At 42.5% G+C, this 27358-nt stretch overlaps 1 protein-coding gene across 1 annotated transcript; it reads left to right on the top strand.

Annotated features, from left to right (window-relative positions):
• Window positions 1-442: 442 nt before the first annotated feature.
• On the top strand, window positions 443-25105 carry LOC130267493 (patatin-like phospholipase domain-containing protein 2). The gene is made up of 9 exons (XM_056517379.1): window positions 443-901; window positions 12566-12798; window positions 13188-13253; window positions 14078-14287; window positions 16038-16098; window positions 17937-18146; window positions 19098-19230; window positions 19326-19439; window positions 20887-25105. Exons 1-9 carry the CDS (start codon window positions 715-717, stop codon window positions 21152-21154), a joined length of 1482 nt encoding a protein of 493 aa, XP_056373354.1. The 5' UTR covers window positions 443-714; the 3' UTR covers window positions 21155-25105.
• The last annotated feature ends 2253 nt before the right edge of the window (window positions 25106-27358 follow it).

Genomic DNA, 27358 nt, shown 5'->3' with positions numbered 1-27358 from the left:
ATGTATATACACAGTGACTCCCACCAGCAGAATAGTGAGTACAGCTCTTTAGTATAATACAGGATATAACTTAGGATCAGTACAGGATCAGTAATGTAATGTATATACACAGTGACTCCCACCAGCAGAATAGTGAGTGCAGCTATTTGGTATAATACGGGATATAACTCAGGATCAGTAATGTATATACACAGTGACTCTTCCAGCAGAATAGTGAGTACAGCTCTTTAGTATAATACAGGATATAACTCAGAATCAGTACAGGATAAGTAATGTAATGTATATACACAGCGACCCCCACCAGCAGAATAGTGAGTGCAGCTATTTGGTATAATACGGGATATAACTCAGGATCAGTAATGTATATACACAGTGACTCCTCCAGAAGGACATCAGATTACATGCAATGACTACAGTTTATTGCTCGTGTGATTGACAACATAAATCTGACCCTCTCGTCACGTGATCCTCACAGATTCGGCAGAGTCCCGGTGACGTCATGACAAGGGGATTCCTTGTGCGCAGGACAGAGGCCGGTCTCGCGGTTCGCGCCCTGATTGGTCGCGGTCGCTCTGAAGGAACTCCCAAGTGGGCGTGGCTAATGTGCTACGTCATCGTTCCCTTTAAATGACTATATATCGGAGGCGGCGGCTCCCTGGGATGTCAGTGCAGCAGTGATCGTTCCTCCGGGTCACCTCTCCGTTCTCCGACACGATGTTTGACCGGGAGCGGGGCTGGAATCTGTCGTTCGCCGGCTGTGGCTTCCTCGGCGTCTATCACGTCGGGGTGTCCAGCTGTCTCCAGGAGAGGGCGCCCTATCTGATCACCGAGGCCACCAAGATCTACGGAGCGTCTGCCGGAGCCCTGAACGCGGCTGCGCTGGTGTGTGGCTGCTGCCTGGGTGAGTGATCGGCTGCATCATCCAGGTCATCGGCTCTGTCAGCTGATCACCCCTCCCCCTCCTTTATATCTGTAGCAGAGGGGCCCTAGACAGTGACCATATATATAATACCACTGTTTCCCAACCGGGGTGCCTCCAGCTGTTGCAAAACTACAACTCCCAGCATGCCCGGACAGCCAAAGGCTGTCCGGGCATGCTGGGAGTTGTAGTTTTGCAAAAGCTGGAGGCACCCCGGTTGGGAAACACTAAAGGTCACCCCCATATATGGAGAACCCCCTGGATACACTGAATCTGGACCAGAGAGATCAAAGACATTCCATATAGGGAACCCCCAAATTTATAATGGAGACCCCCCTGCACACACTGATTTTGGAGCAGAAGGACTCCAGACTATGCTTACAGGGCATTCCCTAAATCTGTATGAATCCCCTCTCACCCCAACCTAGGCTACACACATATATATAATCATTGCCCCCCCAGTGTGTAAGCTGCATGTGCTGTATCTGAATCACAGGGGCCCCAGACAGTTCTAACATGTCACCCCTAAATCTATATAGAGACCCCCTCCGTACAGTATATCTGGAGCAGTCGGGCGCCATCTTTGCAGGTTACTGCACTAGATATGTGTCTAGAGCAGTGTTTATCCCAACCAGGATGCCTCCAGCTGTTGCAAAACTACAAGACAGTCATGCTGGGAGTTGTAGTCCTGCAACTGCACATGGCAACCTGGTTAAAAACATGGTCTAGGGAAATGCACTCATATATAAAGAGGGCACCTGCTGTGCACCCCATATGTATAGCAGTGCACCCCTAAATGTGTTATAAGCAGAGCACCCAGGCTGTTCACCCCAATATTTTCATAACTTCCTATGAGAGGATCTTGCTGTATCTGTATAGAGCTCCCAATCCATACATTACGGAAACACTCTCTTTCTGTGTACAGATCTATCTATCTCATATCTATCTATCTATCCATCTCATATCTATCTCATATCTATCCATCTATCTATCTATCTCATATCTACTGTATCTATCTATCTATCTATCTCATATCTATCTATCTATCTCATATCTATCTATCTCATATCTATCTATCTCATATCTATCTCTCTCTCTCATATCTATCTCTCTCTCTCATATCTATCTCTCTCTCTCATATCTATCTCTCTCTCTCATATCTATCTCTCTCTCTCATATCTATCTCTCTCTCTCATATCTATCTCTCTCTCTCATATCTATCTCTCTCTCTCATATCTATCTCTCTCTCTCTCATATCTATCTCTCTCTCTCTCATATCTATCTCTCTCTCTCTCATATCTATCTCTCTCTCTCTCATATCTATCTCTCTCTCTCTCATATCTATCTCTCTCTCTCTCATATCTATCTCTCTCTCTCTCATATCTCTCTCTCTCTCTCATATCTCTCTCTCTCTCTCATATCTATCTCTCTCATATCTATCTCTCCCTCTCTCTATATCTCTCTATCTATCTATCTCTCTTCTCTCTATCTATCTCTCTCATATCTATCTCTTTTTCTCTCTTCTCTCATCTATTGTGGAGCCCCCCAATATCCAAACACCTTTTTTTTTTTAAGCAGGATTAGCAAAAAAAAAAGTCTGCTCTCCTGAAAACAGCGCCACACTGGTTTCTGGCTGTTTGGGGTATTGCAGCTTGACCTCATTGTTTTTCCTCGTGTTCCTTTTATCCTGGTTGTTGGACTCTGTTTCCAGACACCATGAAAATACTTGTCTGCCTTCCTTATATAAGTCCTTGTCTTGTACTTGGCCTCCATCGATCCGTTCTAGGAAGACTCTGTACAAGTAGTCACATGACCCTGCCAACAAGACGCCCCGTGACAAACTGATACTGCTGAGGCGTGCGGTCCAGAACGGCTCCGAGAAGTCAGGAGTAATAGTACCTGGGGTCCTATCCATTACTAGCCTCACCGTCACATACCTCACCGTCACATACGTGCTCTGTGTGCGGTATCATCACGTGCACTCATGCCGTCAGACAATAACCCAGTGTTTCCCAACCAGGGTGCCTCCAGCTGTTGCAAAACTACAACTCCCAGCATGCCCGGACAGCCGAAGGCTGTCCGGGCATGCTGGGAGTTGTAGTTTTGCAACAGCTGGAGGCACCCTGGTTGGGAAACACTGCAATAACCTCTAGCTAAATATAATACTGATATTTATCAAAACCTGTCCAGAGGAAAAGTTGCCCAGTTGCCCATAGTAACCAATCAGATGACTGCTTTCACTTTTAACAAGGCCTCTGCAAAAAGAAAGCAGCGATCTGATTGGTTGCTATGGGCAACTGGGCAACTTTTCCTCTGCACAGGTTGTGATAAATCTCCCCCTATATAGTGTATGGACCACAATACAGCGCCCACAGAAGTCTTTACCGCCATACCTACGTATGCCGCCAATTTCTTAGACTGGGTTCGCATCACGTTTTTGCCATACTGGTTTCAATCAGTTTTTCTAAAGAAAACCTTATGGCAAAAAAAACGGATGGAACAGTATGGGAAAAAGTAAACCGTATGCGTTTAAAAGTTCTGTCCGTTTAAAAAAGAAATAAATAAAAACTACGTTTTAGAAAATTTTGGGAGGGGTGTTTAGGTGGGGGCTTTAGAATGCAGATGCGCATGTGCAAAGTAAAAACCATATACGGTTTCCCATATGGAACCGTATATATGTGCATTTCCCATTGACGTCCATGTTAAAAAAACAAACAAAAAAAAAACGTATGCGATTGCAGTATGGTTGACCACGTTTTTTTGTCTCCGGTTTAAAAACCGTACTGCAACCGCATATGTTTTTTATTTTTTATTTTTTAACATGGACGTCAATGGGAAACGCACATGTATACGTTTTTTACTTTGCACATGCGCATTTGCATCCTAAAGTCCTCACCCAAGACCCCTCCTATTAAAAATGGACAAAATTATCAAAAACTTATATTTTTATAAAGATGGACGGAACTGTATGCACTTTTTTAAACCTTATACTGTTTTTAAAACGCATACAGTTTACGTTTTCCCATACTGTTCCATCAGTTTTTTTTTTATTTTTTTATTTTTTGTGTTTTTTTTTTTTTTGCCATACGGTTTTCTTTAGAAAAACTGATTAAAAACAGTAATGTGAACCTAGCCTTAGAGTTTTATTTTATTTATTTTTTTTTTGCTTAATTTTGTATAAATCCAACAAAAATGATGTACTAGCCTTGATGTATTTCTGTGATAAGGCGCACTATATGGCGACACAGAAAAGTACCCGCAGCTCTGTGCACAGAACCACCGTGCCACCTCCAAGGGATCCCTTTTAAGCTGTCATGGCTCCTTTAAGAAAGATGGGCACCAAGCTGATAATTTTTTTAAATTAAAATAGTCTTAATTTGCTTCATATATAACTTATATACAATTAAGGATATGTTCGCACAACTTTAGCGTTCCCCTCTTTCTGCTCAATGGTAAAATAAGTCAGAAATGAACAATTATTTGTATATGCAGTGTTTTATTTTCTATTTTGATACACTGTTTTTATGCTTTTATTTATTTATTTATTTTTTTTAACTAATTTATTAGGCTGCGTTCACACGGCCGTCTAGACCCGTCCTGTTCTTCTCCCATCAAAAATAAAAACTGACAATAACGGATGTTATCAGATTGGATCCGTTATGGTTCAGTTAATAAACCAAAAAACATAGTTTTTTAATTTTTTTTTTGTTCTGACCATGCTCAGAAGTAAAAACAGATTGAAAGAAAAGGATGCAAACGGATGACATTAAAGGCTCATCCGTTTTCCATAGATTTCAATGTTAAATTTACTGTATCCGTTATTTCTTCTTTATTTATTTATTTTTGGACTGAAGAAAAAATACTGCATGTGCCGTTATTTTCTGCCGTAAAAAATAAATAAAAAAAAAACGGAAATGAGAGCAGACGGTACAAACAGATGTAAACAGATTGTAAAAATAATCCCATTGACATGAATGGAACTTCAAGAACGGAACCAAAACAGGGATAAAAAAAAAAAAAACGGGGACAGACGGCCGTGTGAACACCCCCTTACCCTATTTTTCTTCTTTATATGTTTATTTTTTGTGTTTTGCTATTTTAGGATGTTTGCTGGGTTTTTGACCATACTTTGTATAGGCCGCGAAACTAAAGAAGCAAGACGAGACCCTTGCTCAAATATTTTCTGTCAGGCCGGAGTTGAGGAATGTGTCCTGTGATTGGTCGGCAGTGGTGAGCTGACTTGTGGGTGGGGGTTGTCCTGCCCCCGTCAGTGAAGGGGTTACTGCTGGTCAGGGGCCTGCACTATCCTGTATGTATGGAAATGACACAGATCAGTGAGAAGAAAGGCAAAGGGTTACTGCAGGTCATGCTGACTCTGCACATATATATATATTATACACATACATAATCCAATGTATACAAGTCATCTCCGTGCAGAGGGCATCTGAGGTTAGACTCAGATGTGCGTTTCATTATATGCACTTTTTTTTTAATTTATTTTATTGGTATACACAGACACTTATTTATTCACTTTATTTTTATTTATTTTTTTACATCTTTGTCTGTCTTTGGCCCTTTTGACCGCCCTAGTTCTAAAACTATAAAAAGTATAAAAAAAATAAACAAACAATATATAGTTTTAAAATTAAAATGTTGATTTTATTATTATAAAATCCTGCAGAAACTTTTTTTATTTATAATTTTATTTTTAATGATTGATTTCTATATATTTTTTTTTTTTTTACTAGTGTTTGTTATTGGCTAGATAGTGTGGCTGGCACACGAGGCGTAACAAGTGACACCACTGCAGATCATTGATTTGAAGCGGCCGCTTTAAATCAATGAACTGCAGCAGCTTTGGCGGTGCCCGCTTCTCTCCCCCTGCCTGTCCTGGGGTCCTACTACTACCACCGCCGCTGCCCCCCCTACCTATCCTCTGCCCAGAGACCGCCGCCTGCTTCTCTCCCCCTACCGGTCCTTAGTCCAACCACCGCCGCTGCCCCATTGCCTCCCCCATCCCCAGTTTTATAATTACCTGTTCCCGGGGCCGGGGGTCCGCACTACTTCTGGCTCCGGCAGTGTCCTGAGCGGTCACTGTGCGCACTGACGGTGATGTCGCGTTGAGAACGTCACTCATCATTGCGCAGTGTACAGCGTAACACAGGACGCCGCAGGAGCCAGAAGTAGCGCGGACCCCGGGCCTCCGGGAACAGGTAATTATAAAACCGGGGATGGGGGAGGCAATGGGGCAGCGGCGGTCTCTGGCCGGTGCAGGGGGTGGGGCATTATCGGATTATTGGCAAGGTAATTACTGATACCGATAACGTCCAAAATCGTGAATATTGGCCGATCCCTAGTTCCTTTATTACGTAGCCCCCCCTCAGATAGATAAATACATCATTAGGAAGGTAAAGGTAATTAGCTAGCTTTGTTGGTAAGTATGTAGATTGGTAGGTAGTGCTATGTATGTAGGTAGATAGCTATGTGGGTATGTAGGTAGGAAGCTATGTATTCAAAAGGAGGAAAGCAGCACGTCAATGTGAAAGGTTAGTAAACGGTGCCCGCAGAGTCCAGACCTGGGTCAGGGGTCCATATGAAGTACAGAAATACGGATATCCACAGCACACGATTCTCAAAAAAATCCAAGGTTTTATTCCATAAGCATGTAAGTGTCCGTAGCAACGTTTCAGCTCGCTCTCCTAGCCATTCTCCTAGCCATAGGAAGCTACGTAGATAGGTGGGTAGCTATGTAGGCACATGGGAATGAAGGTAGGAAGCAATGTAGATAGGTGGGTAGCTATGTAGGCACATGGGAATGACGGTAGGAAGCAATGTAGATAGGTGGGTAGCTATGTAGGCACATGGGAATGAAGGTAGGAAGCTATGTAGATAGGTGGGTAGGTAGTTAGGTAGCTTTGTAGATAAAAGCTAGGCAGGGTAAAAAGGTGTGAAAATGTGTGCGTAACATCAAATATGCTGCCATACTTCTTGTTATTTAGCATTAGGTTATGTTCACACAGAAGAGTCTGTGGCACTTAGTAAGTTTCTCCCTGTTTGCCGCCTCCATACACATGACGTGAGAAAACCCTTTGGAGTTTGGTCCTTTGCTGTTGTTGTTCGCGGGCGGTTTATTACCTTCTCCCTTAGATAACATGTCCAGTGTGAGCCCAATAGTCATAGGTCGCTTGTTTACTTAGTATTTGTGCACAGATTTCCAAACCTGGACTTGTGTTCAGGAATCATCCGACATTTCCCCATCCGCGGCAGTGACATGAGGATAGTGACCTGATTGTCCGTCCAAGTCTTCCGTCCCACGGGAACAATGCCCTCATTTATCAACCATTCCTGTTTCATGTTGTTTTTTAGGATCACAAGGGGGGGGGGGGGGGGGGGGGGAGATACCAAAAAACAGGACGAACAGTGTAATAAAGGATACAGATTATGAAAAATCTGAAAGGCTACACCCGCATCTCGGACAAATAGCTGAAAGTGACTACTTTTATGTAAAAAAAATTTGGTGTACTATGTTATTTTATAGTATTTTACGAATTTCCCCGTTATTTTGTTTATCACAATTTGTACAGAATTGCAGTAGTAAAGGATGGCCAATGTGTTATTTGGGTGTGGATAGCAGAGACCGGCCGTAGTATTTCACTATGGAGGACCTGGTGTGTTCATAGATAAGGCTCTGTTCACACCTGCATTGGAGGCTCCATTCATAGTGTGACAGCCCACCATGCCCCATGCCACTTTCTTCTGTGAGTCAATGACTACGTACTGTGCTGTATGCCTAGGCTATGCCCATAAAATAGTTTGTAGTCCCTATACTGGCCCCCATATAGAGTTGTAGGCCGGTATATAGTTGTAGGCCCCTATACTGCCCCCCGTCGATAGTTGTAGGGCCCCTATACTTCCCCCGTCGATAGTTGTAGGGCCCCTATACTGCCCCCCCCCCGTGTATAGATGCAGGCCTCTATACATATATGTGTAATTATATATAAAATCTGTGACTGTCTATTCAATGTACGGTTAGCCTATGTATGCCTATACTGCTGTATATTTTGGATCTTCCCATTGGAGGTAACGTAAGGTTTTATATAGCTGCTGGAAGCGGGAGTCATGTGAGCCGTCTTATCTGTGTATTGTGTACATTCACTGCTGAGGATTATGATTGTTCTAAGAATATGGTTAATGTGTCTGGGCCCGTCCTGACATAACATGATGATACATGAGGTAAAGTTCACCTTGTAATGACAACTTTATCATGTTTACATGCCAACTATGAGATAATAGACTCGCACGTAAGGGACATTGGGCTATGTTTTTAGCACTGAGAAAAATGGAAAAGTTTTCTATGTCTGGACAATCAAAGCAGTTTCTTTCCATACAGAAATACGCTGGTTGGAATCCGTGTCAGTGGAGGTTTTTGTTGTGTGAATATACCCTTAGTGACCTAAATCGGCCATACAACTTAGATAGTTGGAGCATTAGGCTGACATTTATTGGTAACACAGAATCCGGCACTGCTGTATATACGGCAAGTAGTCCGCAACAGGTGAATGGCAGAAGCAAAAACCCAAATCTCTGTGGTGCTCAGTCCAAAGATAGTTGATCAAATCCAATATAGATGTAGTAAGAATGGAGGACGGCACTCACCCAAGATGGTAGCTTAAAAAAGGTTCTTTATTGTATGAACACGGTGGCGGTGTCAGACAGGTGAATAGACAGGAACGCAGAGGGCCTCAGCGTGCAGGTACATGTTGAAATACAACTTACTTGATCGATCTCTCCCAACATCGGGGGAGGGTGAGTCAGGTGACTGCCTCAGAGACCCTGTCATTTAGAAAAAACCTTTGACATGTGAATTTTTTTTTTTGATCAGTCGGGGTCTCCGTTCTAAAACCTCCATTGATCAGTAGGGCATACAGGGAGAAGCGCTTAGTAGCGTGGTTCACTCCCCAAAAATCATTGTCCAGGTTACGTGACCTTATATTGGGTCAATCAGTAGAGCTGGACAGAGATCGCTATGGTTGGGTTCTTGGCACAGTGACTCCGATTGATTCCCAGAGAGATTGATCAAAACTCAAAGGTTTTTAAAAATGTTGTATACTTTAAAAAGGTCATCCTCTATCCTGTGACTTTGAGAGGTCCCAGCAGTCTCCTAAAATGGGACCCCTGCTCTTTGAGGAGCACATGCTGTAGACTGCATGTGTTCTTTGGAAACTCCAAAGAGACTCGGGCATCCCCGGCGTACCGATAGATGGCACGTGCCCTCAGAGAGCCAGGGTCCAGTTCAGGGGGTACCAGCAGTTGCCTCCCCCCCCCCCCCCCCTTCAATCACAGGATAGGAGATAAGTTGTCTTCACTAACATGTTGGGGTTCATGGTGGTTTTGGGCAGGTTTATAACCGTCAAAAAGTCTAGTTTTCCAATACAGAAATCTCCTTCTCCCCTTCACACGATCGCCTAGTTCTATATTTCCTGCCTGTTGGTAATGTAGATGACATACATAGTGACGCAGCTTTATTTGTGATTGTTTTAAGCGCTGGTCTGGTCCCTGACTATACCATGTGAATCACACTATAAACAATCTTGCACGTCGTCTTCTGTGTGAGTCTCTATACGTTCCAATGAGGTGTTCAGTGTTCGTCTCCCCCAGTTCTGTCAGGCCTGTCCTAGCTGGGTCATCACTAGAAACAGGCAGAGCTAGTAAATGGCTTCATAGAACTATTTTGATGCCGTGACTGGTTAGTAGTAAATCTTTTGGTCTATGGACAAGCCAGATGTCTTCAAGACATGACCTTCGTTTTTTTTTTCTTTGCCGAGGAAAGTGTTATACTAAAAAACGTGAACAAAGGATGCAGTCTATCGCTAAGCCTTTCTCCAACAGGAGAGAGGCCCCCAACAAACCTACCCTTCACCTCCTGGCCAAAAGGCACTTGTAAGGATCCAGGTTCGATGCCCTTTTCGCTGAAGCTACTAAGGGGCCGAAAATGCTCCTGGCTTCAACCTAGGCGTTAGCCAAAGTATCAGCCAAGGAGCCGTATACTGATGGCATCTTGACCAAAGCCAAGATGTCCAGGGGTTGCAGGGAGGTGAGGAACCGAATGGCCACACACCTCCCCTAGACCGCCACTGCATCCTGACAAATCCTGTGTACAAACAAACACATAAAAGTGGCACAGTGACAAACAAAAAAAAAGTGGATAAACTGCCCGCTCATCCGTCCGGATCTATAAAAATTTCCCTGATCCTAGCCAGAAGGCCGGGATACCAAGGGTGAGTGCCAAAGGTGAAGAGTTAATGGCGCCTGTGCTTCCACTCAGTGGGGAGTGCATCCAGTGATTTTAGGCACCTCAGGGTCACAACTCCCCGAGGCACAGACTTACCTCGGCTCTACACCCCCCAACCTCATGGCCAGACCCGGAGGAAACAGGTCACATCAGAGCAGCCGTTGAGCTGGTTCTGTTACCAGCCCTTCTGTTTACCTTGAGAAAGATTGCTTTGGGGTTTCTTTGTACTGTCAGATACTTTTCTCAAGAAACAATAAGCCTTGTGACTTACGTTTTGCATGCTCTGCTGAGACGTGACAGTGGCGGAATGTTATTTGTGTCCTTCTACAAGGGCTGAAGAGTTAGGATTGGCAGAATCTGCCTTCACACAGGGGTCAGACATTTCCAACGTGTCGGGATAATATAAGCCATTTCTTTTCGTTTCAGCCCACAAACCTCTCACTATATAATTGAACTGTTATTGGTATTATGTGACACTTTTTATATGTAGAGTTTGCACCTTATATGGCCGCATTTCTATCGGTTGAAAATTGCATGCAAGTCCCTTAGGTGAGAAATGTGCCCGGAATCTGCCAAGTGCTTTGCCGGCAGCCGGTCTATTTCCTTGTATCTCGTGTTAAATTATAGATGGTCCAGCTCTGTCCTTACCAGATGAAATTCTCACAAGGTCAGACACAAGTCTCTTCTTTTTGCGATATCAGTGGGGAGTGCTGCAAAAACGCAAAAGTATCCGGATATAATGATTCTTGTATTGCTGATAGAAAGAAGGTGAAACTGATTGGTGGTCCATATCTGGTGGTCCATAAATTTTCAGAAAATGTTATGTAGAACGCCTAACGTTTAGGGATGTCTCAGAAGAGATCAGCACTAGAGATGAGCGAACTTACAGTAAATTCGATCGAGCGTAAATTAGTTCTGCCTTCATGTGCTCCGTTGGGCTGGAAAAGGTGGATACATTCCTAGGAAAGAGTCTCCTAGGATTGTATCCACCTTTTCCAGCCCACCGGAGCACCTGAAAGCTGAACTAATTTACGCAGGGTAAGTCATCAACTGCCGAGCCGAGAAGTTCGTGACTAATCGAATTTACTGTAAATTTGCTCATCTCTAATCGGCACGGTCATGCGTGTGTGTGCTCTGAATCTTCGCAAAAACAGAAGGATCTGTGGTGGACCACCAGTGTATGGCGGGACCACGGATGTAGTGGTGGCATCAGATGGTATTGACTCCAGGGGCAAGATGTTGTTAACCCCTAGTGTTGGTGACGCCAGTGTGGTTTTAGGGTTCCGGAACACCACACGCCCGGATTCTCCACTATCCTAGTTGCTAGTAGTGAAATGAGGGTCCACAACCAGTTATGGTTAAACGGAGGCTTTACTGGGTATAAGAAAGATGGAATTATCTTCACAGCTAAGGCCAGATTTCCCAGAGAGGTGGCCAGGACCCAGAGGACCTCGCAGCTTGCTGGACCAATATACTTGTAGTTAACTTGACTTGAGATTGGACTTGACTATATGCAGGACTCGACTAGTTTCAGTAACAGAAGACATAGACTTGAGACTTACTGGAATGACTGTAGCTTTTGGGATCTTCCAGATGCTGATCACTTGCACTTAGATCTCTGGTGTTTGTGCTCAGTAAGGTAGTAGGTGGTAAGATCTAAGAGAAGAGAGTGAATTGTAATGGCCGCCCCTTTATATAGTTGGGGGCTGGACTAAAGCCCATTGGTCAAGCTGCGGGTCATAGGTTAAGCCGGTGCTCTCTGGGTGATCATGTGAAAACAAATCATGTGACCATCTCACAGGTCTTTAAGACCATAGATGCTCTTACTACCTATACATAGGGATCCTGTCTAGGCATTAAAGTGATATACACGTTATGGATCAACAGGGGGAGGCCCCAGGTCACTGAGGGTCCCAACCTGACAGGGCCTAAAGGTAGTACATGACCATGTCCTGTACTGGGGCATCACAGATCATGTAATAGAAATTCAACATTCCCGATCCTTATCTCTCCTGAAATAGTAAAGATGCTCCTAAACTTTTAATAACTGTTGGCTAACCCGCCTCCAGCCCCCCCCCCCCCCCAAACACACATGCATACGTTTTCAATTGGGAGCCATTGCCGAACCCATTGGTGGCAGCTCTTCTCAAAATTGAACGTCATGGGTCGGGAGGACCGTAGAAGAGTCGACTGATCATGCTGACATGTTTTTAGGGCTTTCTTCTGTTTTGGGGCCTTTGCCCTTGTCTTGCCTAATCTGTATAAACCCCTCAGACCACTACTGATTTATGGTGTGTAACGTTTAATAGTTTTTGACGATTTTATATCAGGACATTATTGTCTGTCTTTTGCAGCGGAATGTTGTTCAGATGTGATGGAGGTGGCCAAGGAGGCCAGGAAGAGGAACCTGGGGCCGTTACATCCTTCCTTCAACTTGGTCAAGATCCTGAAGAATGGACTGTATAGAAACCTCCCGGAAAATGCACACGAGCTGGCATCGGGCAAACTATGCATATCCCTCACTCGGGTCTCAGATGGAGAGAATGTGCTGGTGTCGGAGTTTGCCACTAAAGAGGAGCTAATTCAGGTATTACAGAGAACACGAGTGCTATGTGTAGCTGGCAGAGGAGGGTAAGTGCATGGTCACATATAGCAGATGAAGCTGCGGAGGAGAGCTTCTGCTGCAACTAGGGGACGAGATTTTGTCTTATGCCCCAATGCATAAAATGGCGCCTGGGATGTGAAGATGACCTCCAAACGTGTCTCCAGGGGCCATAACCACTCACTTGAGCCACCATGAAGTTTTTATTAGTTCAGTAGAAAATGGTCATTGACTGACTGTTGTCTGGATTGGAGACCTTATTGATTGTATGGATTGCCTTGGATGTTGTGGAGATGATGGATGAGTGTTTGGATTTATTTATTTATTTATTTTAAATCAGTTTATCGACCTGAATCTTTACCTTTTTCCCATAGGCCTTAATATGTAGCGCCTTTGTCCCTATTTACTGTGGGATCATCCCGCCAACATTCAGAGGAGTGGTAAGTGCCTTTTCTTAAAAGGATTTAAGACCTAGATTAGGTGTCATAAAAAGTAAAGATATATATGGCCAAATATTTGCTGGGAAGCAGAGCTGTATAGTTAATCCCTAATGACCACCAAATGGCTGCACTGTCTTTGAGCTTTAAAGGGATTGTCCAGGGTTAGAAAAGGGACATCTGTTCTCCAACCTGGAAACAGTGCCACCTCTGTGCATGGGCTTTTTACCTGGTACTACAGCTAATCTCAATTTACTTGAATGGGGCAGAGCTGCAATACCAGACAAAGCCTATGAAGAGTAGTGGTGCTGTTTCTTGGGAATTTAAAGCAAAACCCATTTAGTAATCCAGAATTGTTCCTTAGTCACCTCCGGATTAGTTGTTTGCTGGTAGAAATTACGGGAGGACAGTGAGAACTGTTTTAAGCACATGGCTGATTTAGAAAAGGGGACAACTTATTGAGCTTCATCATTCTGATGAGTTGTACATGGTTACAAAAAAATAACACTTGCCTGTGTGAATGTGTCCATCTCAAGTGAATCATCAGTGGTCCCTACTAATCAGGATATCCAGGGATGTTCTCTAGATGGCCAATCATGTAGCCTTCCTGTATGCTGAGGTCTTGGGAAGAGGTGGTCATGACCCACCTGGGAAATCCTAAAACTGACTTGGCGTTAGTCATTCCTTGGGGGAGGGTCTTTTTGACTTGTGCCCACCCCTGAGCAGCTATGCAGATGGCTATGATGGCCTACTTGAAGACCGTTCTTCGTGGGTACCATGTGGGTGTGCTTTTTGCATTTCTCATAGAATTCTTTCTTTATTTGTAGCGTTATGTTGATGGTGGAATTAGCAATAATTTGCCAGAATATGAGCTGAAGAACACAATCACAATCTCTCCCTTCTCTGGGGAATCTGACATCTGCCCGAGAGACAACTCAACCAACTTCCATGAGCTGAGAGTGACCAACACCAGCATCCAGTTCAGCCTGGGAAATCTTTACCGGCTAACCCGCGCCCTCTTCCCACCTGAGCCTAAAGTAAGGAACCACATGTCTTCTCTTATTTACTCTTAAGACTTTACAATTTCTGACTCTCCTAACATTGATGTTGAACAGGCTGCTAGAATTTTCTACAACTCTTTTGACTTCATTTTCCTGCGTATTGGCTCTGTCTCCAAAATGGCTGCCTCCTCTTCATGATTTGGTACCACCACAAGCTCTGTGGCTTAAAGGGGTACTCCGGTGGAAAACTTTTTATTTTTTTAAATCAACTGGTGCCTTACTTCTATTAAAAAATCTTAATCCTTTCAGTACTTATTAGCTTCTGAATACTACAGAGGAAATAATTTTCTTTTTGGAACAGAGGGCTCTCTGCTGACATCACGAGCACAATGCTCTCTACTGACATCTCTGTCCATTTTAAGAACTGTCCAGAGCAGCATATGATAGCTATGGGGATTTTCTCTTACTTTGGACAGTTCCTAAAATGGACAAAGGTGTCATCAGAGAGCTCTGTGTTCCAAAAAGTATAATTTCATCTGTAGTATTCAACGGCTAAGTACTGGAAGGATTAAGATTTTTTAATAGAAGTCATTTACAAATCTGTTTAACTTTCTGGCACCAGTTGATTTAAAAAAAAAAAAATAGTTTTCCACTGGAGTACCCCTTTAATCCAGTGTCCTCCTTTCTGGTCAGAATCTACAATTTTTGACTCATGGAACCTTCCGGAGTAATTTGGCCATTTCCTACCAGAGGTCGTAAACAAATATTTGACCGTGAACGAATGCCCTTGGAAGCTTAGCCTCTCTATCGAAGACTGGTCCTGGAGTGACTAGTTGACCATGTTGAGATCTTGTTACTAGAACCCCCTCAGATATGGCTGTGGGGACCTCCGATTATTCTCAGTGTTGCCCAATAAACTTAACAGTCTTCCATGTTCTTCAGAGATGTCAGGGGTCCTCCAGGGTAAATGGGGGTATTCTCTCTGCTAAATCAATGCAGCCTTAAAAGGGTACTCCGCTGCTCAGCATTTGGAATAAACTGTTCCGAACGATGGAGCCCGGGAGCTCTAGATGTCATAGCCTTGTCCCCCCTCAATGCAAGTCTATGGGAGGAGGCGTGACAGCTGTCACGCCCCTCCCATAGACTTGCATTGAGGGGGCGGGGCTATGACGTCACCAGCTCCTGGCTCCAGCATTCGGAACAGTTTGTGCCAAACACTGAGCAGCGGAGAACCCCTTTTTAAGAGTTGTCCATTATAGAAAAGCAATTTTTAAAAGGGGTACTCCACTGCCCCCAGCGTTCGGAACATTTTGGCTGAACCCTGGGTGCAGAAGTTGTGGTGCCACACCTTTCAATGCAAGTCTATGGGAGGGGGCGTGGCATGACATCACGACCCCCGCACCCAGCGTTGGGAACAAAATGTTCCGAAAGCGGGGGCAGTGGAGTACCCCTTTAAGGCTGCATTGATTTAACAGAAAATACCCCCACTTATATCTAATTGATAGCCCTCTATTAGCCAGAATGAAGAGTAGTCAGTCAATCAGTAGCGCCACATAACTCCTCATTTCTTCTCTTTTTTTAGAGGAAAGAGTTGGATAAGATCCTCTGCACCTTCATAGTCTTATATTTTCTTTTGATCATACGGTGACCGGACATTGTGTTTTTGCTAATTTTATACCTGTTCTTTAAGTTGTCTGGTCATGACCTGTGTGGCCTGGCTTGCGAGGCCCCCGGTGTCCGCCATGTTTGTTTACTGCATTTAACGATCCTGATATTGTCTTCACAGGTTCTGGGAGAGATGTGCCAACAGGGCTACAATGATGCACTTAGATTCCTAAAAGACAACAGTATGTTTTTATTTCTTCATCTAACCTCAGTGTGTAAAAACTACCAGACCCCACCCTTACCGCGGGCACACTGCGATGTGATGTTTGATAAATGCCTATGTGATCAAGGAAAATCCCTTTTATAATATACACTAGCTGAGTACCCGGCGTTGCCCGGTTTTTACTTCCTCATCCTTGTTGGGGAGGAAAATCAACAAAGGAGGAAGCTTTTGACTTGAAATCCCGTCCTCATATATTGTTATCATATCCCGTCCTCATATCCCCACCTCCAATATGTGTACCAAGTGTTGAAATATCTCCAGCCGTACGGAAGTTATGTGGGAACATACATTTCCCATTGATTTGCATGGGACTTTAAACAAAAACCCTGACACTCACAAATGGGGGGGGGGGGGGGGGGGTAGTTAAGGGTTAAATTAACTATCCTGTATTTTAAGTGGACATATAAGTAACATGTGACCAAGTACTATCGAAATATCTTCAGCCGTTTGGAAGTTAGGCAGTAACATATATTTCCCATAGACTTGTATGGGACTTTAAACATAAACCCCGACCCTGGCAAATGGGGGCGAGTAAGGGTTAAATCACCTATCCTATGTTTGTTGTTGACATATAAGTAACACGTGGCCAAGTTTCATAGTTACATAGTTAGTACGGTCGAAAAAAGACATATGGTAATATCTTTAGCCGTTTGGACGTTTTTGTGGAACGCACGCACACACACACTTTTTTATATATATATATATATATATATATATATATATATATATATATATATATATATATATATATATATATATATATATATATATATATATATATATATATATATATATATATATATATATATAGATTTAAAATAACTGTGTGAGGAAAAAGTGGAGGGATTTTCCCACAACAACCAATCACAGCTCAGCTTTCACTTTACCAGAGCTCATTAGCTGAGTTGTGATTGGTTGCTGTGAGAAAATCGCTCAACTTTTTCTCTCTGTTTGATAAATCTGGGCAATGGTGCATTATGTCTCCCCTCTGATATTGTTTTGTGACCACAAAGACCCTTTTTATCCGTAGTAATTAGAAAATGTAATGCACTGTAGTTTTGTTTAATGAATAATTATATTGGTGTGTGAAATATATTTAAAAATATATATATTTTTTATATAAAAAAAATATATATATATATGTATTTTTTTTATATATTTATATAAAAAATATATATTTGTTATATACTTGTGATAGATATATATCAATTTTTTTTATTATATACTAATTTTTTTAATATATTTTTATATAAGAAATATAAAAAATATATATTTTTATATATTTATATATTTGTTATATAAAAAAATATAATATAATATATAAATAATATATGTATGTAAAAATATAACTTTTTTTTTTTTTTTTTTTATATACATACTGCAACCTGCCAGTGTCTGGTTGGATACGGTTGATTTCAGAATGCATATAGTGCCACCTATAGATCTAGAAGGGAAATGCAGTGGCCTATCAGCAAAATTATCACGAGTGTTTTCAACCTCACCAGCTAGTGCAAAAGCTACTACTCACCATGCTAGGAGTTGTAGTTTTGCGACATCTGGCAAGTTACAGGTTGTCTGTGTTCCCCTGTGGCTCTCCAGCTGTTGCGAAACTCCAACTCTCATCATGCCCTGACAGCCAAAGGCTGTCAGGGCATGATGAGAGTTGTAGTTTCACAACAGCTGGGGAGAGACTGGGTGGGGAGAACACTGCCCTACTTTATAATTGACATTTCACTATATTCAATGGTTTCAATGTATTTAAATTATTGAACACTTTATTTTTTATTTTTTGTCTAGAACTTTTAATATTGCCATCGCCCCATAAAGATCTGCAGCTAAAGCAGGAGGCCGGTTCCGTTTCTCCCTGCAGCAGCCCGGAGTGTATTGCGGCCTCCCGCTCGGAGAAAGAAACGAAGAAACAAAGTGACATGGCTGCTCTGGCGAAGAAAGTTCCTTGGCCTCTAGATAAGAGGATAATAGAAAGACTCCCTCCCACCTTGTTAAAAGGTAATGGCGCCCCCTGTCTGCTGGTCATGAGAAAGTACTCCTACAATGCAGTTTTTGGTACAAAAAAAAAAAAAATGACCGGCAATGACAATGGTGACTTGTCTGGCGGTAACAACAATTCGCCATGGCGGTAGCTTTGTGGCTTTTATAGTTATCAAGGCCATTTCAGGAAATAAAGCAGCTAAGTGACATCTGCTACTTTTTTTTTTTTTTCCTGTCTGCAATATGGAACTCTTCAGCAGACTGGGAAAGCTGGGTGGCACGCCTACTGCGTACCACCCAGCTTTCACAGTCTTCTAAAGGGAATATCTGTCTGGTATAGTAGCTATATTGGAACTCCTCAGCAGATAGGGAAAGCTGGGTGGTACAGTCCTTTGAAGCCCCAGCAGTAATAGGCTGTTTGTCCTCCCTGCTCCACTCGCTGCCATGCCCTCTTTCTGCTCCAGTACTGACGTCTTCTCAGCCCACAATAAATCTTCTCTCCCCCCCCCCCCCCCCCCTCCCTCCCATTGCCTACGCCCGAACTATTTTCTGCACCGGCCTTCAGGACAGTTAAATCATACATGATGTTGGTCCGGCGGGAGGATGTGTAAAATTCCTGGCCAATCTCCGCAGCCCTAGAGCAACGAGGAAATCCCATAGACTTACATGGGACCTTCAGTTCTGTCATGATAAAGTATGATTTAACTGTCTGGGCTCTGCTGTTGTCACTTTTTGGCTGCTGAGATTGTTTGGGACATCCCTAAAACTCTACTATATTTTTATTTGAAATATAAAAGAAAAAGGGTGTGCCAAGTTTAGTCAAGGGGGGAGAATAAATTAAATAAATAAAATATATATGATATATATATTTGTTATCTAATTGTTTTTTAATATAATTTTAATATAATATATACATTTTTTTTATATAATATATAATTTTTTTTTTTTTTTTTATTGCATATTTTTAAGCTTTACAAGAAGCCTGCAAGGAGAAAGAAGGACTGTACAATCAGATCACCAGTCTCCTGCCGATGCGGGTGGCTTCCTATATGGCCCTGCCTTGTACTCTGCCTGTGGAATCTGCCTATTCTATGGCTTTAAGGTAAGAACTAGTTGGTGCTGTTTTTTGCCAGTATAATGCAGAGCTTATGGGGGATAATAATACAAATGTTTGTATGCGCTGTATTCTCCGTCCAGGTTGGTCGACTGGTTCCCTGATATCCCGGATGATGTTCGTTGGATGCAGGAGCTGATGCGCTCGGTGGCTGGAACGGTCTATTACCAGGCGAGGAAAAGGCTGCTCCCGGCAAGGTTGGTAGAGGTGTTGGTCATCGACTACTGACTCCATGATTCATAGGCTTAGAGGAGATTTTTAGTTAGGGGCAAGTTAATGATAAGAAAATAGTGGGGGTCCATTTCTGGGTCTTCCCGTTGCCTGCCACCCAGCTTTTCCAGAATATCTGTCTGGTATAGAAGCCATATTGGAACTCTTGAGGACATTGGCAAAGCCGGGTGGCACACCCACTGCATGCCACCAATTTCAGGGTTCTCCACCCTTAAATTCCAATTTTAAAGTATTGTGAGCCCTATACTGTGTACTGCCTGCCACCCAGCTTTCCCAGTCTCTTGAAAAGTTTGTCTGTTATAGAAGCCATATTGAAACACAATCATGGGGTGTAGTGACCCTGGAATCCCAAATTTAAATATCGGTGGGTCATTCTTTGCAATGCATCTAACCTGTGTTTCCAAACTAGGGTGCCTCCAGCTGTTGCAAAACTACAAGTCCCAATATGCCCGGACAGCTGAAGGCTGTCCGGGCATATTGGGACTTGTAGTTTTGCAACAGCTGGAGGCACCCTAGTTTGGAAACACTGCTTTAGCAAGATGCAAGAACCTTGAGCACTGCAAACAAGTTGTTCAGCATTAGAACAAAATGGCTAATTTCTTCCAAAACAGCGCCACTCTTGTCCTCAGGTTGTGTGTGGTATTGCAGCTCAGTTTCATTAAAGTGAATGGAGCTATGTTGTAATACCACAGACAACCTGAGGACAGGTGTGGCCCTGTTTTTTGGAATAAATTTAAAGGGGTACTCCGGTGGAAATATTTATTTATTTTTAATCAACTGGTGCCAGAAAGTTAAACAGATTTGTAAATGACTTCCAGTACTTTTTAGCAGCTGTATGCTACAGAGGGAATGCTTTACTTTTTGAATGTCTTTTTTTGTCTTGTCCACAGTGCTCTCTGCTGACACCTCTGTCCATGTCAGGAACTGCCCAGAGCAGCATAGGTTTGCCATGGGGATTTTCTCCTGCTCTGGACAGTTCCTGATACGGGCCTCAGGTGTCAGCAGAGAGCACTGTGGACAAGACAAAAAAGAAATTCAAAAAGAAAAGAACTTCCTCTGTACCATACAGCTGCTTAAAAGTACTAGAAGTGTAAAGAATTTTAAATAGAAGTAATTTACAAATCTGTCTAACTTTCTGGCACCAGTTGACTTAAAAAAAAAAAAAAAAAAAAAATTCCACCGGAGTACCCCTTTAACTATATATATATATATATATATATATATATATATATATATATATATATATATATATATATATATATATATATATATATATATATATATATATATATATATATATATATATATATATATATATATATATATATATATATATATATATATATATATATATATATATATATATATATTTTAATCCCTATTTTATTTTCTCACTTATCTTCTGTCCTACAGGCCTCCAGTTCGTGGCACCCTGAGAAAGTGTCTGAGCCTCCCAGCTCCATACCACCAGCCGTCCGCCTATCTCCCCGCTAATAACTACTCTTCCATGGACCTAGAAAGTTGGGTGTTTGACTTCTCCACCCCTGTGAGTTCGGACTACTCTCCTGTACACGTGATGGCAACGTGCGGCCGTCCCGCGCACTTCAGTTTTGATGACTCGGGGGTGGAGATGAACCTCTCCGCTGAAGATGCCGATTCTTCCTCAGAAGTCGGGTTCTAGGTTTTACTGGAATTTTAAGATTTCATCTCGCGTGGGGGGGGGGGGGGGGAGAGAAGAAGGATGCTCTGCAATATCCGTGTGCTCTGCAATATCCGTGTGCTCTGCAATATCACTGTGCTCTGCAATATCACTGGGACCCATCTACTAGGGGGCAACACCCCTGTCTTTTGTTCTAAACCGCACTTGAAGTGACTATACCGCCACATTGTGAGGTGGACAGGTTAGAGAAAACATGGCATCTTACTACCGCTTGTCCATGGGTTGTGTGGGGTATTGCAGTTTATGCCATGACTAAGGGTCATACAGACCCCAGAAACCAGTCGCGGTAAAGTGAAAGTAACTTTTTATATATCGAACAGGAACACTCAGAGCTAGTTTTGTTCTTTTTGGATTCAGCTTTACTAGCATAAATGAGGCTGAGCTGCAATACCATAAACAACCTGTGGACCTGTATGGCGCTGTTCTGGAGAATCTCTAACTTGTACCACTATAAAAGGCCTTTTCCTGATCAGGCAGCAACACTGTGTTGGATGAGAAAATTTATGGTCTATGTTATGTCCAGAACAATGTGAGTTGTCTTCTACAACGATGTTGCCAAACTACAACTCCCATCATGCCTGGACAGCCTTCGGCTGTCCAGGCATGATGGGAGTTGTAGTTTGGCAACAGCTAGCGAGCCACAGGTTGGGGAATACTATTCTAAAATTCTGACCATTGTGCAAGGGTATTCCTAACATTGCTATTCAAGTGGATAGGGCTGAGCTGCAATACCAGACACGGCCTACAGACCATGGTGGCGCTGTTTCGTGTGTGTTTGTATTTTATATAAAACAAAATCCTATTTACTCTGCACTTCTCTGGAAAACACTTCTATATGTTTCATACTTGTTCACGTCACATCTTTCCTTGGTGTAGTAATGTTTAAACTTGGTGTAAATAATAAGCTAAATTGTACTTTTTAATGATCAAAGAACAAAAAAAGTTGAAGTTTTATTGTACATTATATATATATTTTTTTTAAAAACTGGTCATTATAGCACTTTAAAAGCCCAGAGACGCTCTTGACATGCGTTGTGTATCAAGAATGTATCTTCAATGGCGAGGTTGTTAGAAAACGTCTGTCCACAGGCGGTATGTGGTATTGCAACTGAGCTCTATCAAAGGGGTTATCCAGGATTATTAAAAACAGAGCTGATTTTCTAAAAATAAAAACAAACAGCGCCACCTCTGTCCTCAGGTTCTGTGTGGTATTACAATTTGGCTTCAGTGGATCAGAGTGGCAATACCACACACAAACTGAGGTGTGGTGCTGTTTTTTGGAAGAATCTGGTTTTCTCTTCCCGGATAATAATTTTTAATTTGGATGGGAAAGAAGTTGCAATACCGAGACAAACCATTGACAGGAGTGGCGCTGTTTCACAGAAGGAAAAAATAACATAGCAGCTTTTTATGTCTAGGCCTGGTGGGGCATCTAGTCCTAAAGAATCTATAGATCTACAGTTTGACCCTTGTTTTGCCCTTGAGCCCAAAAGATGGCTTCCTGCCCACCTCTGATCTATTTGCAGCGACTATTAGTTGGAATGCCGAAAATGGGCGCAATGGGGTACCGAAGTTGCATAAGATGGTGTAGCTATGGTGTTCCTATGCTACACCATATGCGCAACACCATTTAAAGGGGTTATCCAGATTAGAAAATACACTCTTTCTTGCAAAACAGCGCCACTCATGTCCACAGGTTGTGTGTGGTATTGCGGCTCAGCTCTATTAAACTAAATGGGAATGAATTGCACTACTGCACGCAACCTGTGGACAAGTGTGGCGCTTTTGCAAAAAAAGGGTTATCCAGCACACTGTTGCCCAAATCACCAGGCACACCCAGTGGAGACCGCCATATCGAGCAGCCATAAAACTTCCATATTGTCCAGCGCTGTCACATGGGCACCGTGTGCCTCCTTTCAGACTTTCAAGCTGCAGTGTGGTCAGTCTCCACGTTGTGTACTGTGGGCGGCCATATCCTATGAAACGGTGGCGCTATAGAGAGTCCGAACTCCTCGCCAAAAAATACCCTCTAGCGTCGCCACCCTCACCAGCTATTGTCGAAATTTCCATTACTGTCTTTTTAAAGAAAACTGTTACCCCTAGCGACTAGAGATGAGTGAACTTACAGTAAATTCGATTCAAGACTTTCCTAGGACCGTATCCACCTTTTCCAGCCCACCGGAGCACCTGAAAGCTGAACTAATTTATGCAGGAAAAGTCATCAACTGCCGAGCCGAGAAGTTTGTGACGAATCGAATTTACTGTAAGTTCGCTCATCTCTAATAGCGACCAATCAGTGCTACTTTCATTTCATAATCTGCACTGATTGGTTGCTATGGATTAAACAGTTTTTTTTTTTAAATTTTAAATATCTTGAATTGAAAAGGAAAGCTGCGCTGTGGTTACTATGGGCAGTTCACTGTTGACCTTAGCAACCAGTGTCGGCACAGCTTCACAGAATCCAAAATGAAAGCTGCACTGTGATTGGTTACTATGGGCAGCACTACCTTAAAGGAAGAAAAGTGTTGGTTGCCCTTAGCAACAGATCACAGCACAGCTTTCATTTTTTATTGTGCTATAGAAAGTGAAAGCTGTGCTGTGATTGGTTGCTGTGTGCAACAGACACAAATATAGTATCTCATGACTGCTAAAATGGCGTTTTATCTACATATCTTGGTGCGTGGATCAGCCTTGTTTCCTACATGTGAGATTGTTATATATGTATATATTTCAGATGATCTTTTTTTATATTTCAAGTAGAACTTAATGTATATATAAATTACTTACTTTTGTCCCTCGAAGACAGTGTTTCCCAAGCCGGGTGCCTCTATCTGTTGCTAAACTATAACTCCCAGCATGCCCGGACAGCCTTTGGCTGTTCGGGCATGCTGGGAGTTGTAGTTTTGCAACAGCTGGAGGAACACTGGTTGGGAAATGCTGTTCCGGGGAGTGAGGTGCGCTGTCGCCATCTTAACTTTTGACACTACTGCTGCTTGAAACCTGATATGACGGGTGCTGGGTCACTGCGACTTGTGCCGCCATATTGTGTGCTACCTTTCAGTTTACAAGGTCCCAGTGATCTCCGATCCATAAGGCTCCATGTACCTCACTCTATCATTGTCACCGGCCGCCTCTAGTGGCGGGGGGGGGAGGAGGAGTGCGTCATAACCGGCGCGTAGGCGACTTCTGATTTCAGTTTTGACACGCTTTACTGTTTTGTACTTGTGTGTAATGTAACATTTAAGGGGGAACCCCGGATTTGTAGAAATGTATCCCCTATCCACAAGATAGGGGATAAGTTGATGACAAGAGGGGTCTGACTGCTGAAACCGGAACAGGGCCTATTTCCCTACCTCAGGGCGCTCCGACCCCCACCTTCTGAGATTAGTTTGTCTGGGAAGTTGGAGGCTGGAGTGCTTTGGGGGAAGGTATGGGTCACGTTCTTGTCTGACCACTGGGACCCTCGGCAATCAACAACTTATCCCCTATCTCAGTATTTTCCTAAGTGTGTCTCCAGCTGTTTCAAAACTACAACTCTCAGCATTCCCGGACAGCCTTCTGCGGTCCGGGCAAGCTGGGAGTTGTAGTTTTGCAACAGCTGGCTGCACACTGTTTGGAAAACACTGTCCTATCCAGAGGATAGTTAAGTTTTTACAAACTGGAGTTCCCTTTAATTTCTAAGGATTTCATTTTTTTTATTATTGTTTAAGCCGGTGTTTATTAAGACTCATTTTAAACCTGCAAAAAGATAAAGTTTCGCTGGCGCCCTTGGTGAGGTCTGCGCCATCACCTATGATGTACTTCCTCCGTTTTACATGTTCTGTTATGTCTTGACAAATGGTGGATATTTTATAAGTCGCTATGATTCAAAAAATAAAATAAATATCACAATTGTTAAGGAACGTCTGGTGAGTTTTTCATGGAACAATGTATATTATGTGATCACCAGCGACACCCCCAAAAGGGAGTCTGCTGCGCTGTGCACACGGCGGAATTTACGCGGCAGAAACCTCTGCCACGGAAATTCCGATTTCAGCCTCCGCTATAAGAATTGACCAGCGAATTGTTTCTGCAGAATCTGCTCAGAAATGCATTGTGGTCTACGGAGACTGTGTATTTCCGAGCGGTCCTAGCGCTGTCAAGTTCTACCAGCGTCTACTGTTTGCAGTATGTCCGCCAGAAATTTCAAAAATATGGTACATGCTTAAAAACACCAAAAATTTGTGAGAAAAGGGCAAGTGGGTCTGGCATCTCATTAATCCCTATTGACTTAAAGGGGTACTCCACTGGAACTTTTTTTTTTTTAAATCAAATGGTGCCAGAAAGTTAAACAGATTTGTAAATCACTTCTATTAAAAAATCTTAATCCTTCCAGTACTTTTTAGGGGCTGTATACTCAAGAGAAATAAAAAAAAAAATGCATTTCCTCTGATGTCATGACCACCGTGCTCGCTGCTGACCTCTGCTGTCCATTTTAGGAACTGTCCAGAGCAGGAGAAAATCCCTATAGCAAACATATGCTGCTCTGGGCAGTTCCTAAAATGGACAGCAGAGGTCAGCAGAGAGCACTGTGCTCATGACATCATAGGAAATGCATTTCTTTTTTGGATTTCTCTTCAGTATACAGACCCTAAAAAGTACTGGAAGGATTAAGGTTTTTTAATAGAAATGATTTACAAATCTGTTAAACTTTCTGGCACCAGTTGATAAAAAAAAAAAAAAAAAAAAAGGGTTCCACGGGAGTACCCCTTTAAAGGGGTACTCCACTGGAAAGCATTTTTTTTATTTATTATTTTTTTTAATTAATCAACTGGTGCCAGAAAGTTAAACGGATTTGTAAATGATACAAGTAAATAGATATGGGTAGCTCACAGAAAAAATATACGAGGTTAACTGAGATATTCTCATACCCAAAGAGAATCAATTAAGAAAAGGTTGTGCAAAAAATGGATTACTCAGTCCTCAGCATAACCACTCCAAAAAAGACTGTACAGTGGATATGTGGTCTAGGATGGAAAAGAATTGTAAATAGAGATGAGCGAACTTACAGTAAATTCGATTCGTCACGAACTTCTCGGCTCGGCAGTTGATGACTTATCCTGCATAAATTGGTTCAGCTTTCAGGTGCTCCCGTGGGCTGGAAAAGGTGGATACAGTCCTAGGAGACTCTTTCCTAGGACTGTATCCACCTTTTCCAGCCCACGGGAGCACCTGAAAGCTGAACCAATTTATGCAGGAAAAGTTATCAACTGCCGAGCCGAGAAGTTTGTGACGAATCAAATTTACTGTAAGTTCGCTCATCTCTAATTGTAAACTTCCAGACCAAAATAATAATAAAATTGTTTAATACTAAAAGATTAGACAATGTTAAAATTGTAGAAAATAAATCAAAAGAAATGCAGCCGCAGGGCCCTAAGGCTGTATGTTGATTTAAATAGAAATAATTATATAAATGGTATCACAAATTGAACCTTGGAGAGTATAATTACCGTATATGGATAGTAGTATTTTCACTATAATCGATCATGTAAACAGTGTTTGAGTATGCATATGCTACACAATGTAACAGAAAAAATAGCAATATGTTTAGATATGAAGAACATGTTTTCCAGTGGAGTACCCCCTTAAAGAAAATAATGCACTGGGAAACATCCTACGTTTTTAGGCCCTTTTTTGGGGAATTTAGATTGTACCCCAATACTGGTATATAGCGCCTATATTAAACATCTGTACAGTATTCAAATATACGGCCATATTGGGGGAGATTTATCAAAACCTGTGCAATGGAAATGTTGCCCCCCTAGCAACCAATCAGATCGCTTCTTTCATTATACAAAGGCCTTGTTAAAAATGAAAGAAGCAATCTGGTTGGTTGCTATGGGCAACTGGGCAACTTTTCATCTGGACAGGTTTTGATAAATCTCCCCCATTGTGCCCAAGTATTAAGTATTTCAATTATCTTCTATTGATGGCCTAGTTTGTTGAGAGGAATAATCCTTCAGCTGTTGCAAAACTATGACTACCAGCATGCCCGGACAGCCAACGGCTGTCCGGGCATGCTGGTAGTCATAGTTTTGAAACAGCAGGAGGTCCACAGTTTGGAGGGCATACAATGGGTTGAATTTTCACTTCTCTACGAGGGGAGATTTATGAAAACCTGTCCAG

The sequence above is a fragment of the Hyla sarda genome, chromosome 4 (assembly GCF_029499605.1).
Source record: "Hyla sarda isolate aHylSar1 chromosome 4, aHylSar1.hap1, whole genome shotgun sequence".
Taxonomy (NCBI): Eukaryota; Metazoa; Chordata; class Amphibia; order Anura; family Hylidae; genus Hyla; species Hyla sarda.
The sequence above is the reverse complement of the archived record's forward strand: the minus strand, read 5'-3'. Positions and strand labels throughout refer to the sequence as shown.